The sequence below is a fragment of the Coloeus monedula genome (assembly GCF_965178545.1).
Source record: "Coloeus monedula genome assembly, chromosome: 25".
Lineage (NCBI taxonomy): Eukaryota > Metazoa > Chordata > Aves > Passeriformes > Corvidae > Coloeus > Coloeus monedula.
In genome coordinates, this window is record NC_138805.1 from 4,781,352 (window position 1) to 4,797,055 (window position 15,704).

Sequence of the window (15,704 nt, forward strand, 5' to 3'; positions counted from 1 at the left end):
GCCCCAGAGGACGTGGTGGCTTCGTGTGTGCAGGCTCATGAGGGCACCAGCGCTTTGCTGTGGCTGTAAGAAGCTCTGGAGAACATTCCTGAGCACCCAGCTGCAGTGCTGGGGTGTGGGGCTTGGCTCGGGGAACAGGGGGCAAGTTCACACAAAGCTCTGGAGGCCGAGTTTCGGTCGGAACTGCTGATGGCTGTGGTCAGCTGGTGGCGTCTCGTGGCCGGCCTGGGTTGTTGGGGCTTGTCCTCAGGGTCACAGGAAGGAGAAGGGAGACAGAAGAGGCGTGGATGAGATGTAGGGATTAGGATAAGGCTGGGAACAGCAGGCAGGGAGTGAGGGGGCAACATGGAGTATGTGTGGGTGGGTGGAGAAGAGTTTTGTCTGCCTGCACTTGTGTGTGTGTGAAACTGCAGGAAGGAGACTCTTGGAGAAATCCCAGGGCACATCTGCCAGGGGGAGCAGCACTGAGGAGTTCATTTTGGCCTTGGACAGGGAGCCATTCATCCCTGGAAGAACAGAGTAGGGTGACATTTCTTTTAGGAGGTGCTGTCTAGTTTCTCTTGCTATGCATTTTTCTTTCCCCAGCCCCTCTCTCTCCCATTACTCTTTCATGTTCCTCACTCTGTGCATGTTTCTTTTTTTTTATTATCCCTTTCTTTCCTTTCCTCCCAGGCTCCCAGAATCCATCCAATTGCAGATTCTCCCAGAAGCAGGGAGCAAAACCCGCTTTTCTTGTTCTCACCACCTTGCCTCTCTATTGTATTTATCATACAAATACTGGCTGCATAATTACCAGAGCATTATCTCTAAACACAAAGATTAGGAAAAGACACAGTGGCAGCAAAGATGAATTTCAGGGTCAGACTGGTGGGAGATGTTTTTCTCCATCTGTCAGGGGAGGAATCAACTGAGACACAACAGCTGTCATGAACTGCAGCTCCCACTTTTCACGAGCACCTTCCACAGAATCAAGGTGGAAGGTTCCTAAATTCAGCCACTTCTGGGGTTATAAGAAGGCCACAGAAACGATCTGGGTGATACAGGGAGATGGTGCAAGGTGTAGAGGCAGTGCCTTAAAGCCAATCTCGGATGGGAATTATCGCTGCCCTGAAATGAGGGCTGAGCCTTTGCAGCTCCTTTAATTACTGCTGCAGCTCCAGTGGGATTAAATGGAAGTCTCAGTGTGTGTTAGCATGTGCTGGGATGTGCGGTGCTGATAAACATCAGGGCTTTCACATGCCTGCAGACACACATGCCCTGCCTATTTACCATGATTCAGTGTCACCTGGAGCTGGAGACAAAAGGGAGGGAGGTGTTATTGATCCAGTCTTGTGCCTTTGGGTGGTGATGAGCCCTAGGCTGGACTGCTCATAGCGGGAAGAAGGTGTTTATGACCGGGTGGATGCAGAAGGTGCCTGTAGCCACAAACCGCTCTTGTATCAGCCATGCCAAGAAGAAGCAAGTGGAATAAATAGAGGGATTGATGAGCCTGATGCTCCTGGGGAGCAGACGAATGTTCACGTGTCCCTGTTTCGTTGCAGGGCTGCAAGCTCAGACTGTCTTGGTCAATGACACCGTCTCGGGGTTCATCGGCACGGACGTGGTGCTGCACTGCAGCTTCACCAACCCGCTGCCCATCGTGAAGATCACGCAGGTGACGTGGCAGAAGGCCACCAACGGCACCAAGCAGAATGTGGCCATCTACAACCCCGCCATGGGCGTGTCCATCCTGTCCCCCTACAAGGAGCGGGTGACTTTCCGGAACCCTTCCTTCAAGGATGGCACCATCCAGCTGTCCCGGCTGGAGCTGGAGGATGAGGGGGTTTACATCTGTGAGTTTGCCACTTTCCCAACCGGCAACCGGGAAGGGCAGCTGAACCTCACCGTGCTGGGTAAGGCTCTGTAGGGTGAACCTCCGGTCCAACAGATCTGAGATTCACATCCTGGGAGCTCAGGGCAAAGGTGAATTTTGGGTGTACATTGTACCTGTGATGGATTTTTAAATTGACTGGGAAGAGGTGAAGAGCAGGGAACCCAGGGCAGGTGATTCGGAGACAGCTGAGCTGTCACACCTCTCCTTCTTTCCAGGTCTCAGTTCCCCTTTTCCTTCCACCTACACTCCTGATGCAGGTGCAGGAACAGTGACCAGTTCCCTGTGGGAGTGGTGAATTTTAAAGAGCTGGGGGCTGTCAAGAGGAAAAAGACAGCAGAGGTTGTCCCTGGTGCTCAGAGTTGTGAGTGAACAGACCCCACCCAAGGTCTACATGAGTCCATTTTCTCTCCAGTTTCAGTTCCTTTCTAACACAGGGATGAAAACCTCTGGGAGGAAGGGGTTGACTTTCCATGTATCTGTGCATTTAGGGCACCTCCACCATTGTTTCCCCATAAATGATCAGGTAGATGGTGCAAGGTGCATAGGCACTGCCATAAAGCAATTATTGCATGGGAATTATTGCTGGCAATTAGCACAGCTCTGGACTCACCACAAGCTCTGTCACAGCCTCAGTGGTGTTAGATGGCTCTTGGGAGGTAGCGAGCAGAGCAGCGCTGCTTTTCTAACCATCCCTTTGCACCCTTTTCTCCTCCTCCTCCTCCCTGCACTCTCCTGCAGCCAAGCCCACGAACTGGATGGAGGGCACCAAGAGGCCGCTTATTGCCAAGTCTGGCAGGACAGAAAAGATCCTGGTAGCCACCTGCACCTCCTCCAACGGGAAACCCCCCAGCACCGTCACCTGGGACACGAAGCTGAAAGGGGAAGCGGAGTTCCAGGAGATCCGGAACAGCAACGGCACCATCACGGTGATCAGCCGGTACCGGCTGGTGCCGAGCCGCGAGGCGCACCGGCAGCAGCTCATGTGCGTGGTCAACTACCAGCTGGAGAGGTTCACCGACAGCATCACCCTCAACGTGCAGTGTAAGGGGGCCTGGGCACGGCTGGGAGGGCTCCCTGCTCGGGGCAGGGTGGGGGATGCACTCTGGGAGAAGAGGGGTTTGTGAGGGGAGGTGTCGGGCTGCTGAGGGGCTGCTGTCTTGTTTTTGAGAGTGGAAACTGAAGGGATCCTCTGGAATAATCGTGGGTTTTCTCTTTTTCTTACCTTCTCGGCCTCTGCCATGTCCCTTTTTGCCCCCTTCTCTCTCACTGCCCTCCCTCACATTCCTTGTCCTGTCATCTTTCCCTCCTTGCAATTGCTTTCCTTTTTTCACCCCTGCCGCCTCATCTCTTCCCACTTAATTGTCTCCCCTTTCCTTTCCCACACCCCTTTCCCCTCCTTTTCCCCTCCTGCTCTCCTCCCTTTTCACCCCCACCCCTGCAGATGAGCCAGAAGTCACCATCGAGGGCTTCGATGGCAACTGGTTCCTGAACCGCAAGGATGTGAAGCTGATCTGCAAATCTGATGCCAACCCCCCAGCTCACACCTATGAGTGGAAGCTGTAAGTGTCCCCAGAGCCCCGCTGCCAGCAGCACATGTCACCTCCCAACAGGGACTAGGAGGCTCTGCAGACACCTCGCTCACCCTCTGGTCACTTAGGGCCCAGTCCCATTAGTGTCAGCAGTGTCACTCCAAGGCACAGCCCGTGCCTGTGCTGAAGGTGGCTGCAAGCACAGTGCAGCCTCAACATCCAGGGAAAACTTCCCATTCTCACCTCACTGGGATAATATTCTGCCCTGGTGACGTGAGGCAGCTGAGATGTGACAAGGTGATTAATGTGCCCAGCACCACCAGGTGCCTCAGGAGCAGAGCTGGAAAAGAACCCAGGATTTCCCTGCTTTGAAGGGGCACAAATAGCACAAAATTTGTCTGTGTGTGAACACCTTTTCCCTGGAAATCAGCTCCAGCAGCCCCCCACGTGACTGACATTAAACAGCAACAATTCCTTGTCCTCCAGGTTTCCAGCTTTTGGCTGAACACACTAAAGGGACTTGAAAAGTGAGTGAGGGGTGTCTGGGGAGCCAGGTGGGGAATTGATGCAACCTGATGTGGTTCTCTCTGCTGCTCTTTCTTCTCTGTAAGCACTCGTGTAGCTTTAAAAGAGGAAGATCAAATGGATCCTTTCTTCTTTTCAGCCGGCATTTGTCATCAGGAGAGAGGCTCTCAACATGGCTTTGCAAGGAGTACATTCTCTCTCATTCCACTTCCCAGATCAAAATGTTCACAGTGAAAGTCTGAAGAGGATTGTTTTTCTTGCCTTTTTTCCTAGTTCTCCATCGCCAGCTCTCTCCATATGTTGGTTCTGCCAGTTTGACTCAAACTCTGAGGGGCTCTCTGGGCTCCTCACATTTCCAGGAAAGCAAAGATTCGCCCAATGCAGAAGAGAGGCCACTTGAGGCTATTTCTGTACCTCCTCCCCTTCCTGGGGGCTGCTGATGTTTTGCTCCTGCCTGGAATGTAAAACCCAGCTGTGCTTTTCCTCTCCTCCCATTTGGATGGAGATGAGCAGCAGTTGGGGGAGCTGTCAGAGGAGGCAGCAGCCTCCTGGAGCATCCCACACCACCCTTTTGAGATGTGCCCTAGTCTCTGTAGGTTCAGGGCTCTGTAGGACCAGGTTAAGGTGTTTTTCCATCAGCTCTGGGATCATTGGCTTGATGCAGCTGGAAAAGCTGTGTTTTCTGTACATATGTGTGTATGTAGACAGGCAAAATACGTGCATTTAGGCACTTCTTTACAGTCCTAATTATACCCCCGTTATTCCCTTTTGTTTCTTACAAATTGCTGACAATATGTGCACATTTGGGTTGGGAGGAGGGGAAGGAATTACTTGAGTAATTTTTAATTGCCTAAGAGAAGTAATTACTTTGCTTTGCTTCAGTAATTAAGAATAACCAGGCCATGTGTGTCTTTTCCTAACACACAGGGGCTTTTTTTTTTTATTTTTTCATCTGCCTTTGTTCATTTATTTTCTGTATCTCCGGGTTCAGGTTTGCATTATTCCAGTTTCGCACTTACCTGACTGTTCTGACATGGGCAGGGCTCTAAATCAACACTGCTCTCCACGAGTTCGAGTTGGAATTAACACTGGCTGGTCAGGAGAGTTAAATGGGCAGGAAATTGGGGTAAAACAGGGTCAGGTTGTGTCCCTTTCCTGCTTGCATTAATGGAAATTTTCCAGCTTCTGGACCTTGCCCAAGGGCAAGCACAGACCCAGCACGCTGGTGTCACCTCTGCAACACTTGTTGACCTGCTGGGTGTCACCTCTGGGGTCAACCATGGTCTTTGTCCCCCCCAGGCCAAACGGGACCCTGCCAGGGAGTGTGGAAATCCAGAACAACACCATCTACTTCAAAGGGCCCGTGTCCTACAGCGTGGCCGGCACCTACGTCTGCGAGGCCACCAACGCCATCGGGACACGCTCGGGCTTGGTGGAAGTCAATGTCACAGGTAGGACAGCCCCTGGCTGCTCTGGAACGTGGAAAAGGAGGTGGGGAGGGAGAAAAGGGTGTGAGCAGTTTACAGCTACCACTCAATTCCATCTCCTCAATCACCAGTGTCTCCTCTCAGGGGTGGGAATCTCGTGGTGCAAAGGGGGCAGTGGAGTTCTTGGCTTTGTACTGGTGTTGCACTGGTTTGCCCTGGGTTCTTTTTCTCCTTTCCTCTTGTGGTCTTTTCCTTTCTTACACCAATTCTATTTGTTCCCCCCTCGTCTTCTGCTTTGGATTCAGAGAGATCGTTGCTGTATTAACAGCAAAGACACGGCAGGGAGATATTGATTGATCAGGGTAGGGGTGGGATGAGGATGTGGACTGCCAGAAAGGCAGGAGATGGATGAGTCCCTTGCTCAGGAAGGTGTTTGGTGTTTCTGGTGCTGGGCATTCTCATGATTCTTCACTTGAGCTCCTTCCAGTGTTGGTCTGTGGAGTCACTCACCTGCCTGCCATGGATTCCTGTGAGCATTTGAGGAGCTTTGTCTGGGCTCCAGGAAGGAATAACATCCCGGGATGCAGGCAGTGGGAAGGGATGCTGTGATGTCTGATGGCCTGCAAAGCAGTGTGGCCACAGGAGAGAGGGAAAGACCTGTGGGTAAGCCGAGGTAGTGCCAGGGAGAGAAAGTCATGTCAAGAAATAGCTTAAAGAGGAGAAATAACAAATGGCAATAGCCTGATTTCTGAAAGTCAGAGTGACATTGTGAGGCATCACCAAGAAGGAAAAGTGGCTGTGGGTGCTTTGAGAGGAGGAAAGGGACATTTATCCCATTTCTTTGGGGTAAAAGGAGCAATCTGGGTTATCTGGCAGTGACTTGTGGGTCTCAGGAGGGCTGGAAGTGCCTCTTGGAGCAGTGGGGTGGAGCACTGCCACACTGCAGCGAGCTCTGGGCTGCAAACACCCCAGACAGGATGGGCAGTGAGGCGAATGAGGTGCACTGGGGGCTTCCAAGGCGTGGGGGATACAGAACAGGCTCCCAGGGCTGTTACCTCTCCCTGCTGTCCAGCCCAAGGCGATCAGAGCCTCTCCTGCCACCCTGCTCCATGGGGAGTTGTCTGATCTGAGAGTGATGAAACTCCAGCCCCCTGCACCAGCTTTCTCTGGTGGTAAATGCTGAGCAAGCGTAGAGCTGAGTCTGGGGCAGCTAAATTAGCAATAACTCTGTGTTTGGCACCCTCAGCACCTCAGCTCCCCTCTCTGTACGGTGGGTAAACCAGGCCAGTCTTCCTCTATCCAAGTGCTTGGAGGTCAATGGATGGGATGTGCTAATTAGATGCTAATTACCCGGCATTTATTTATGATCATTATCACTGTAGCAGGCCTTTAATTCACACCTCCTGTCCTGGATCCTTGCCTGCTGAGTTGTTCCTGGTACAGGCTTTTCTCTGGGGGCTGTTTCTTTTGCCAGCCAAAGGCACTGGAAGAACAAAGCTCTTTGTGCCCAGCCCTGCCCAACCACCCAAAATCAGGGCAAGGTCATGGCCAAAATCAGCTGCTGGCCATTCCAGGGGAGTTGTCACCTCAGTGTCCCTGGGGCAGTGCCCGGTACAAACTGAGCTGACTCCCTTTAGCAGTAGAAATCCGTCCCATGCAGTGTCCAGGATGCTGGGGCGTGTTGGAAGCAGTGAGCAGAGCTTAAAAACCTCTAAGCTCAGTTGCAGAGAAGGAGGTGGAATAGGGATTGAAGGAAACTTTGGGAGTAACAGGCTTTCACTTCCCATTCCTGCATAGCCTCTGTGTCCCTTCCTTGCTGTCATTCTGCCTGTCCAACCACCCCATATCATTTGTGGTGTCAGGACACCAGGCACAGCCCTTTCTTCACATTTCCTGCCCATTTTTGGTGTGTCTCAGCAGCACAGTGGCACTGCAGGTGGCTGCACCAGCTCACCTGCACAGGCACAGGCTCCTCTAGGGACAAGGGGCTGGGGGTTCCCCCTCTGGGATTTGCAATTGTCTCTTTTCCTGGTGGTCTTTCAGAGGATGGGTAGAGCATGGTTCTCACGCTCCATCAGGGCAGGGCTGGCCAAGGAGGTGGGGGCTGGCAGGAGCTCTGGGGTTGGGCTGGGTTGGTGTCTGCCTGCCTGTAATCTCAGCTGGTTCCCAAAGGTCCCGGCTGTGGGGCTGAGGTTAAATAAGGGGGAATGAAGGGCACACCTACAGCTGCCCTGCTAGGAGGGATTAACAGCCAACCCCACAGGCCAGGCCTGCACCACATAAAAAAGAAGAAATCCTTTAATAATTCATGGGATCTGAATATGTTTATCCAGCTCTCCCTAAGGAGCGATTAGGCCGGTGCTGGGGAGGGCTCAGCCCTCCTTGCTCAGCTATTACAGGTACATTTGTTTGGGTCTTGCAGGCAATTTAGGGATTGTCAGTGGACCACGAAACCTCTTTCAAGAGCTGCATGCAATAAATGGAGTTCAATCTAGTGAGCAGCCAGCCTTGGGAGGAAAAAAACAACACGGAAGGCTGATGCAGAGAAAACCCTGCAGCAGCTTTTCCCCTTTCTGTCTCCCTGTTCTCCCTCTTTTTGCCACCCAAAATCTTCCCTCCAACCCCCAGAGAGGAAGAGAGCGGGACTGGTTCAGCCCCCTGATGGGGAGGGCAATTTGTTCAGAGGGAGAAGGCTGAATGCTTCTATGAGAGTTATGGCGCATTAAAGAGATTGATAAGTGGAAATTTAATATTTTATTCCAGCAATCTGTTCCCATAATAGCTTCTCCTGCCTTGCAGGACCTTTGTCAGTCGCAGGCAAGCCACGTAGTGTGACATGTAACTATTTATTACAGGCGGGTGCGTGACAGAATAAAAGGCTGTGCTTATGGACAGCACATGTGGGGTGGTTCTGCACAGAGAGCTGCCCATGGACATTCACATGTGTGATCCCATTTGTATCCTGCCCATGGACATTCACATGGCTGATCCCATTTGTATCCTGCCCATGGACATTCACATGGCTGATCCCATTTGTATCCTGCCCATGGACATTCACATGTGTGATCCCATTTGTATCCTGCCCATGGACATTCACATGGCTGATCCCATTTGTATCCTGCCCATGGACATTCACATGGCTGATCCCATTTGTATCCTGCCCATGGACATTCACATGTGTGATCCCATTTGTATCCTGCCCATGGACATTGACAGGTGTGATTCCATTTGTGTCCTGCCCATGGATATTCACATGGCTGATCCCATTTGTATCCTGCCCATGGACATTCACATGGCTGATCCCATTTGTATCCTGCCCATGGACATTCACACGTGTGATCCTATTTAAATCCTGCCCATGGACATTCACATGTGTGTGATCCCAATGGATATTCACACCTGTGACTCCCAGTTTTCATCCTGGCCGTGGAAATGGTTTTCCCAAACCTGCATGCACAGGGATGCCCTGCATGCACAGCCATGTGTCCATGCAGCAATAAAGCATTTGCATGTGGGAATGTGCATGGATTGAGGAACATGTGCTTTTCTGGGTGCAGCAGAGCATGGCCGTGCCCTGGCCCTGTGTAGGAGTCATTCCCCCACTTGTGCACTGGCTCCAGCCAGAAGAAGCACAAGGAGAAAGGGGAAAAAAATGGAAAATGGACCTTTGAAGGAGACTCACAGAGCTGGGGGAGCAGGGAGAGCCTGTGCCTGCAGCTCTGCAGCCCTGGCCTTGGATGTGCTACAGGCTGGGGGGGAGGAGAAGCTGGCAGGGGTTGCTGACCCCCCCGCTTGCTTGGCTTCCAGCAGGGAGTTATTTACACACCAGCAGCGCTCTCGTCCCAGCAAGGTCACTGCAAACAGCCCGTGGGGCTCTCTGGAGCCGCTGCCACGCAGCACCGGGCTCAGGAAAGCTCTTTCCGGGAAGTCTTAAATCCCAAGCCCTGCAGCAGGTGCTCCCAAAGCTGGGCAGATCGAGGTGGGAGGATGTAGACCCAGGGGGGCCAAAGAGGAGCAAGCCCAGAGGGGGGGATCTGGCTGCTGCTGGTCTTCCAGAGTGGCTGTGCATCCTGTCTGGTGGCATCTGTGCCAGCGGCCCCCGCGGGTGCAGGGCTTGATTGACAGGGGATAGGTGACCTGAGAGAGAGATTAAAACCTAAGACACGTTTGGCATCTGGCCTGGAAGCCGTCACACTCTGAAACGCCAGCGGCAGCTGCTGAACTTCTGGATTAGTTGCCAGTGGTTTTTCCATCCCCGGCTGCACTTCAGGAAGCCCTGGGAGGGAGAGGAAAGCAGGATCCCTTGGAAAGCTGGAGATGGATGTGCAGAGGTGCAAGGGGGAGGGAGGAGGTCAGCAGTGCTCTGGGATTCTCAAATTGCAGCTTTGTTCCGAGGTTTCTCCTTATCTCCCCTCGTGTACACAACTTTACACGGGGGCAAAGTCCTGGGACAATTTGGCATGGGCTGTTCCGGCAGGGAAAGTTTGCCATCAGCAATCTGGCTCCTAAACAAACCCCACGGGGTCACTGCTGTGTTTGCTGAGGCCATCTGGGAACTGGGAAGCCCCATGAATACGTTGGAATTCAGGTTCCTGTTCCTCCCTGGAGCTGCTGCTCACATTGCAGTGGGTGTTTGGTTTTCCAAGGTAGAAGGAAATCCAGAGCCTTCCTGGAAGAGGCTGGGCTGCCACATGTCCAGCAGGTAATTCCTGATGGGGTTTGACATTTTCCTCAGTGCCCATGGCTACAGGGAGAATTTGGGCTGGTGCTGGGTTTTTCCTTGGTCCTTAGGACTGAGGGGAAAAGGATGGTAATGGGCCTTAAAGGAAAAACATGTCCACAGGAAGTCTTTTAAAATATCCCAGCAGATGAGCAGAAGGGCTTTTGGAAGCTGGTTTCCTGTGGATCTGCATATCACAGAGGAATTACTGGGTGTCTAAAAATACTCTTTTTCTGATCAGGGCCCTTCCTGCCCCTGGGAGCAGCCTCCTGTCCCTCAGGGTTCTCTGATGTCTAATGAGGTTTAGCTCCCACCTCTACCAAGGATCCCACTCCAGCCTTCTCCAGGAGCTTCCTGATAGGGATAATTTCAGCTTGTTCTGTCAGGTAGCACTAAAATGGGCCAGCAGGTTCAAAAAGCAGCAGATCAAGGATTGATGGGCAGCTGGGATGATTTGCATGCGCCTCATTTTCACTGGAAAACAGCCATTAAGAGAAAGATGGGATTTTTTTAAAACCTGTACTTTTGAGGCCACTCCTGTGATGGGGAAGGTTTGGGGATGTTTGTTGAGCCCTGGGGTGCTGCAGGGAGATGTCAGGAGATGCCCAGAGCCTTGCAAAGGGATCAAAGAGAACCTGTGGGCTGGGCCAGGTGCCAAGCTGAGCCCGGGGTAACCTCCTGCCTCCCTGCTCTCCCAGCTGCCGTCCCTGAGGTCCGGCTGCTGGCACGGGGACAGGAAGCTGGGCTGAATGCAACAGCTGGCAGAGGCGGGCACGGGCAGATAGTGTTGCTGCTTTAATTCCTATTCATACAGCACTCCCTCTTTTTATAAGGGCTGGGGGGTGGCAGGCGGGGGGAGGCTTTTCATGCTGGCATTAAAGCCTGGCTTGTTCCCCCTCCCTCGGCTCCGCTGTCTCCTGTTTCTCCAGGCCGCTTTTCACAGCGGCTTTAATTCTCTCCAGACTCTTCCTAATGGATTTTTCACGTGGGGCCCCTGAGCACGCTCAGGCATCGCACCGGTTCCCAGAAATTTCACGCCCCCCCTTGGACACAAAAAAAAGGGGATCCTTTTCCCACACTTCCCCCTCTCTCTCCCTGGGGCTGCTCCGTTTGCACCCCGCACGTGAAACAGGGTGGGCAGAGGGGTGGATCCCAATTTGTGGGGCTGGCAGGTGGCCTGGTGGTTAATGGACCTGGATGTGGGGACAGGTGACAGGCTGGTCCCCGCTCACCACCTGCCAGTGCCGAGGCACCTTGGCACAAGGCTGGGAACACCACTCACACCCCGGCGCATCCCGAGGGTCGCAGCAGTGCCCACCCTGCTCCGGAGCCAGCGCCGGTCTGTGCCGCCATCCAGTGGCAGTGCCGGGCTCTGGAGTGGCCGGACCCTCTCCTCTCCGGACACTGACCACCCCCCCGGCAGGGTCACCCACCTTCCCCAGAGCCTCCCCTGTCCCGGCTCTGGAGGGAGGATGAGGAGGGAGGAAGCTCTGTGGGTGAGGAGGGGGTGATTTGGGGCTGCTGGCGGGCGATCTTCCCCCTGTCTTTCTTCTGCCTCCCTTCCCACAGTCTGGGTTTGTTTTCTCTGGCATGGGAACAGGGCCACGGCGAGGAGGATGGGGATGGGATGCGGGGAGAAAACAGTTCCTTGCCTGAGCGATGTGTGAAATGCACCAGGGACAGATGGATGGATGGACGGATGGATGGATGGATGGATGGATGGATGGATGGATGGATGGATGGATGGATGTGCTCCTGCTCGTGTCCGTGGCGTTGGCAGTGCCAGGGCGTGGCACGGGGGTGGCGAGGGCTACCGCAAGGGTGGGCAGCACAAAGAGCAGGGAAAAAATAAATTATCTCCTGAGAAAGGTAGGAAAACATCCCCCTTTCACTTCAGGCGTCCAACCTGGACTATTAATGAGGCTTTTAGCAGGAAAGTGGGCCAAGCTCCTTTAGAAATCAGGCACAGCCCTCCCCTGTCAGATGTGCTCTCCAGAGCTGGGAGGCAGAGGGACCAGTGTGGTTTGAGGGATCTGCACACCCCGTCTGGCTCTTTGCAGGGTGGGTTTGGGGACCTGTGGGGCCAAGCACTGAGTCAGCCCTGCTGTAGGGAACAGCAGGGTGTGAGGAGGCTTCAGAGCTCTGGGAGAATGAAAAACTGAGCCCCTGGGGCCTGAGCCAGCTTGCTGGGCTTCCCCTGCTCCCTCTCAGCCTCCAGGTGCTCCCCTGCTTTGGGAACTGGGCACCACAGAGGCTGCAACAGCGAGGAGCAGCCCCGGGGAGGTGGCTTAGGCAGGGGTAGAGGGAACAATGTGGATGTTGTGTGGCTGAAGCTGAGCCCTCAGCAGGCAGGACTACGAGGGGATGGACGTGACTGTCCCTGGTGTCCCTGCAGAGAGGTTCTGCATGAACCAGCTGGCTGGGACAGCCTTCTCTTGATGCAACATGTGGCTTTGGCTTTCCACAACCCAGCCCCAGCTCCCCAAGCTGCAAGACATGCCCTTGCTGCTTCTCTAGGGCTGTCTTTGGGAATAAAATGCTGTCTCCTGCCTGCACAGCATCTTGCTCCTCATTCTGGCTCCAGCAGGGCCCCTCCATCTGTCCCCCAGCCCACTCTGCCCAGTGGGCTGCTCTCTGTGTGGGTTCAGCCTCAGAAGGCTTCGCTCCAGGCAAGTCAGCACTGCAGAAACCAAGACGCTGTTGTTGGGTTGATGTTTCACGAAAGGCAGGAATTAATCATCTTTCAGGCACAAAAAAACCCAGAACATTTATGGCTCAGGCCAGCAATTGCTCGAATTCAGCGCCCTTGTCCAAAACCTGCAGCTGTTTCAGTGCCTTCACTTGGGGGAAGCTCTTTTCTCTCTTCAGTGTCTGGGCTAAGCCGTGCTGCAGGAACCCCACTCCTGCCAGCAGGGACATGGAAGGGGGTGGGCAGCAGCCATGCCTCACATCCCTTTGGAATCTGCTGCCTTCGAGCCCCCCTTTCCCCATCACCCCACCCTGGCTGCACTCTGCTGCTGGGTCTGCACCTCTCCTTGGCTGCTGGGGGGAAAAGTGAAGGCCAGGAAGCTCCAGGGCTGGCAGCCAGGCCTTGGAGGTGGGAGGAGCACTGGGAGAGGTCTCACGTGCAAAGACAAGGCTGCCACCGGGCATTAACCAGGTGCCTGCTGCCTGAACTGGGAGGCAGGTGAAGGGCTGAGACAACCATGTGGTGTTGATACCTGCTGGACACGGGTGTTCAACAGGCTCTGAGCTTGGCCAGGGGCTGTAACTGTGCCCAGCAAGGTTGACTGAAGTCCTGCCTCAAACTTTATCTGTGCCAAAGTGTAGGTGTTGAACTGCATGAAAGAGGAGAGAGCTGCTTTCTCATCTCTTTTCTCTGCCTCTTTTTGAGTTATTTATTTATTTTTTTAAATAGGTCAGGGTAACTATAGGAGCAAGATTAGCAGAAGGAGTGGCACTGTGCTGGCCAGGGAAGGGAAAGGAGCAGTGGGAGGGCTGTGTCCTTGTGCTGCAGGGTCAGCACACGGGGTCAGGAGCCAGCAGGGCTCTGAGCAGCCACAGGGCACCTGTGGGTGGAGGATCACAAGGTGCTGCTGCCTTCTGGCCCCAACTGGTTCTCATCTGGGCTGGGATGTGAGGAGAGGGATGCAGAGCTGGTGGGTCCAGCGTGGCATCTCCTGTGAGCAGCTCGGTGCCCACCCTCGGCCGGGGTTTGGGGTCTTGCTCCTCACCAGGAGCACTCTCTGGGAAACTGGAACTGGAATTTTGTCACCCGGTAACACGGAGCGCGTCTGGACTCAAGCCACGGGGCTGGTGGGATCTGAGCACGCCTGGAGACACCCGGAGGGCTGGGGAGGGGAGATCACTGCTTCCAGCCTGCTGGGCTCCTGCATGAGGCTTGGCCAGCTTGGCACGGCACCTTCCCCTCGCTGAGGCAGAGCTGACCCCTGTGAGGACGCCCCTCTTGCCCTTTCCCCAGTTTTTCCCTTCCCTGTTCCTTACCCTCATCTTCCCACCCCCTCACTCCCCCCAAACTGGCAATGAAAGCATGGAGGGAGGGCGCGTTTCCGCATGGTTTGACACTGTTCCCCCTTCCATCTGTCTTTTCCTACCCAGAATTTCCCTACACCCCGTCTCCAATCGATGATCACAAATCCATGGTGCAGCCGAACATCCCCACACCGGTGATTGGGGGCATAGTGGGAGGCGTCTCGCTGGTCCTGGTGGTGGCCGTGGTGCTCTTTGTGGTACTCCGGCGCCGGCGTCACACCTTCAAGGGTGACTACAGCACAAAGAAGCACGTGTACGGCAACGGCTACAGCAAGGCTGGCATCCCACAGCACCACCCCCCCATGGCCCAGAACCTCCAGTACCCCGACGACTCGGACGACGAGAAGAAGCCGGGCCCCTTGGGCAGCAGCACCTACGAGGACGAGGACGAGGACGCGGGAGGCGAGCGCAAGCTGGGCGTCCCCAAAGCCTACGAGGAGGATGCCAAGAGGCCTTACTTCACCGTCGACGAGGGCAAGGCCCACCCCGAACCTTACGACGAGAGGACACTCGGCTTCCAGTACGACCCCGAGCAGCTCGACCTGGCCGAGAACATGGTGTCGCAGAACGACGGGTCTTTTATTTCCAAAAAGGAGTGGTACGTGTAGCTCCACGCCCCTGCGCTACACTCACACTCACTCACGCTCACGCTCACAAAAAACACGCTCACGAGCGGTGCCCTCCCTCCCCCGCGGCCCTCCCGGCACACCCACGCACGCCCCGGCCGGCCCCGCACAGACTTTTCGGATGCTCCCAGCAGGATCGGGTGGGGCTGGGGGGTGAGCGGGGAGGGAGGGCGGCAGGCTTTGCTTACGGATCATTTTTTTTGGGGTGGGGCTCGTGCGGGAGGGTGGGAGGTCGGGTAATTATTTTCTCTCGGTTTTTGGTTTGGCTTTTTAATTTCTCTCTTCGACGACTTTCGTCCCCTTCTGTGGTGTTTGTATTGGTCGGTGGCTTAGGTGTTACTCTTTGCTTTAACGACTGTTGCCCAGCCTGTATATTACACTCTGTTTGTGTCTTCATGTCTCAGAGTGCCCTTCCCTCCCCGAGGCTCCCTCCTCCCACTCCCACCCCCCTGAAACACTGGAAATTTGTTTGTATGTTGTCTTCTCTGTTTGTTTTTTAACCTTGGGAGGGGGGCAGGTGGGCTGTCCATAGGACAGGGGCCAGGAGAGTTTATGGCAATGGAAACATAGGTGCCATTATCAGGTGAATGGATTTTGGGGTTTTTTTTCCCCTAATTACTTTTTTTTTCCAGTGGGGTCTGGGTGACATTCCCATTGCCTGCTGCACACCTGGAGAGATTCACACCCGGTTTTTAATGACTCAATGAAATGAAAATGAGGAGAAAGGGGGGAAAAATAGCCCTAGACCAAACCCCAGGTGCAGGGGCTGATAGCAGAGCAGGGAAACAAAACTGCCATTTTCCTCCTACAATTTATTATCACCTGGCTTTTCATTTTTCTGTCTTTGTTTGAGTGTGCTTTTAAAAGAAAGAAAAGGAGTATTTATTGCTGACATTTTTCCCCCTGTGATGGCTCAGAGAAAGGCTGGCTCTTTTTGTTCTTGTTGCTGTT

The 15,704-nt window shown here is 54.1% G+C and overlaps 1 protein-coding gene across 1 annotated transcript in view; it reads left to right on the plus strand.

Moving 5' to 3' along the window:
* Positions 1-15,704, plus strand: part of NECTIN1 (nectin cell adhesion molecule 1) — a gene marked incomplete at its 3' end in the record, with an annotated part of 87,429 nt that overhangs the window by 38,788 nt on the left and 32,937 nt on the right. Inside the window, exons 2-5 of the mRNA XM_082296994.1 lie at positions 1,542-1,892; positions 2,612-2,914; positions 3,315-3,432; positions 5,227-5,378. Coding sequence (XP_082153120.1) covers positions 1,542-1,892; positions 2,612-2,914; positions 3,315-3,432; positions 5,227-5,378 — 924 coding nt within the window. The remainder of the gene's footprint in view (positions 1-1,541; positions 1,893-2,611; positions 2,915-3,314; positions 3,433-5,226; positions 5,379-15,704) is intronic.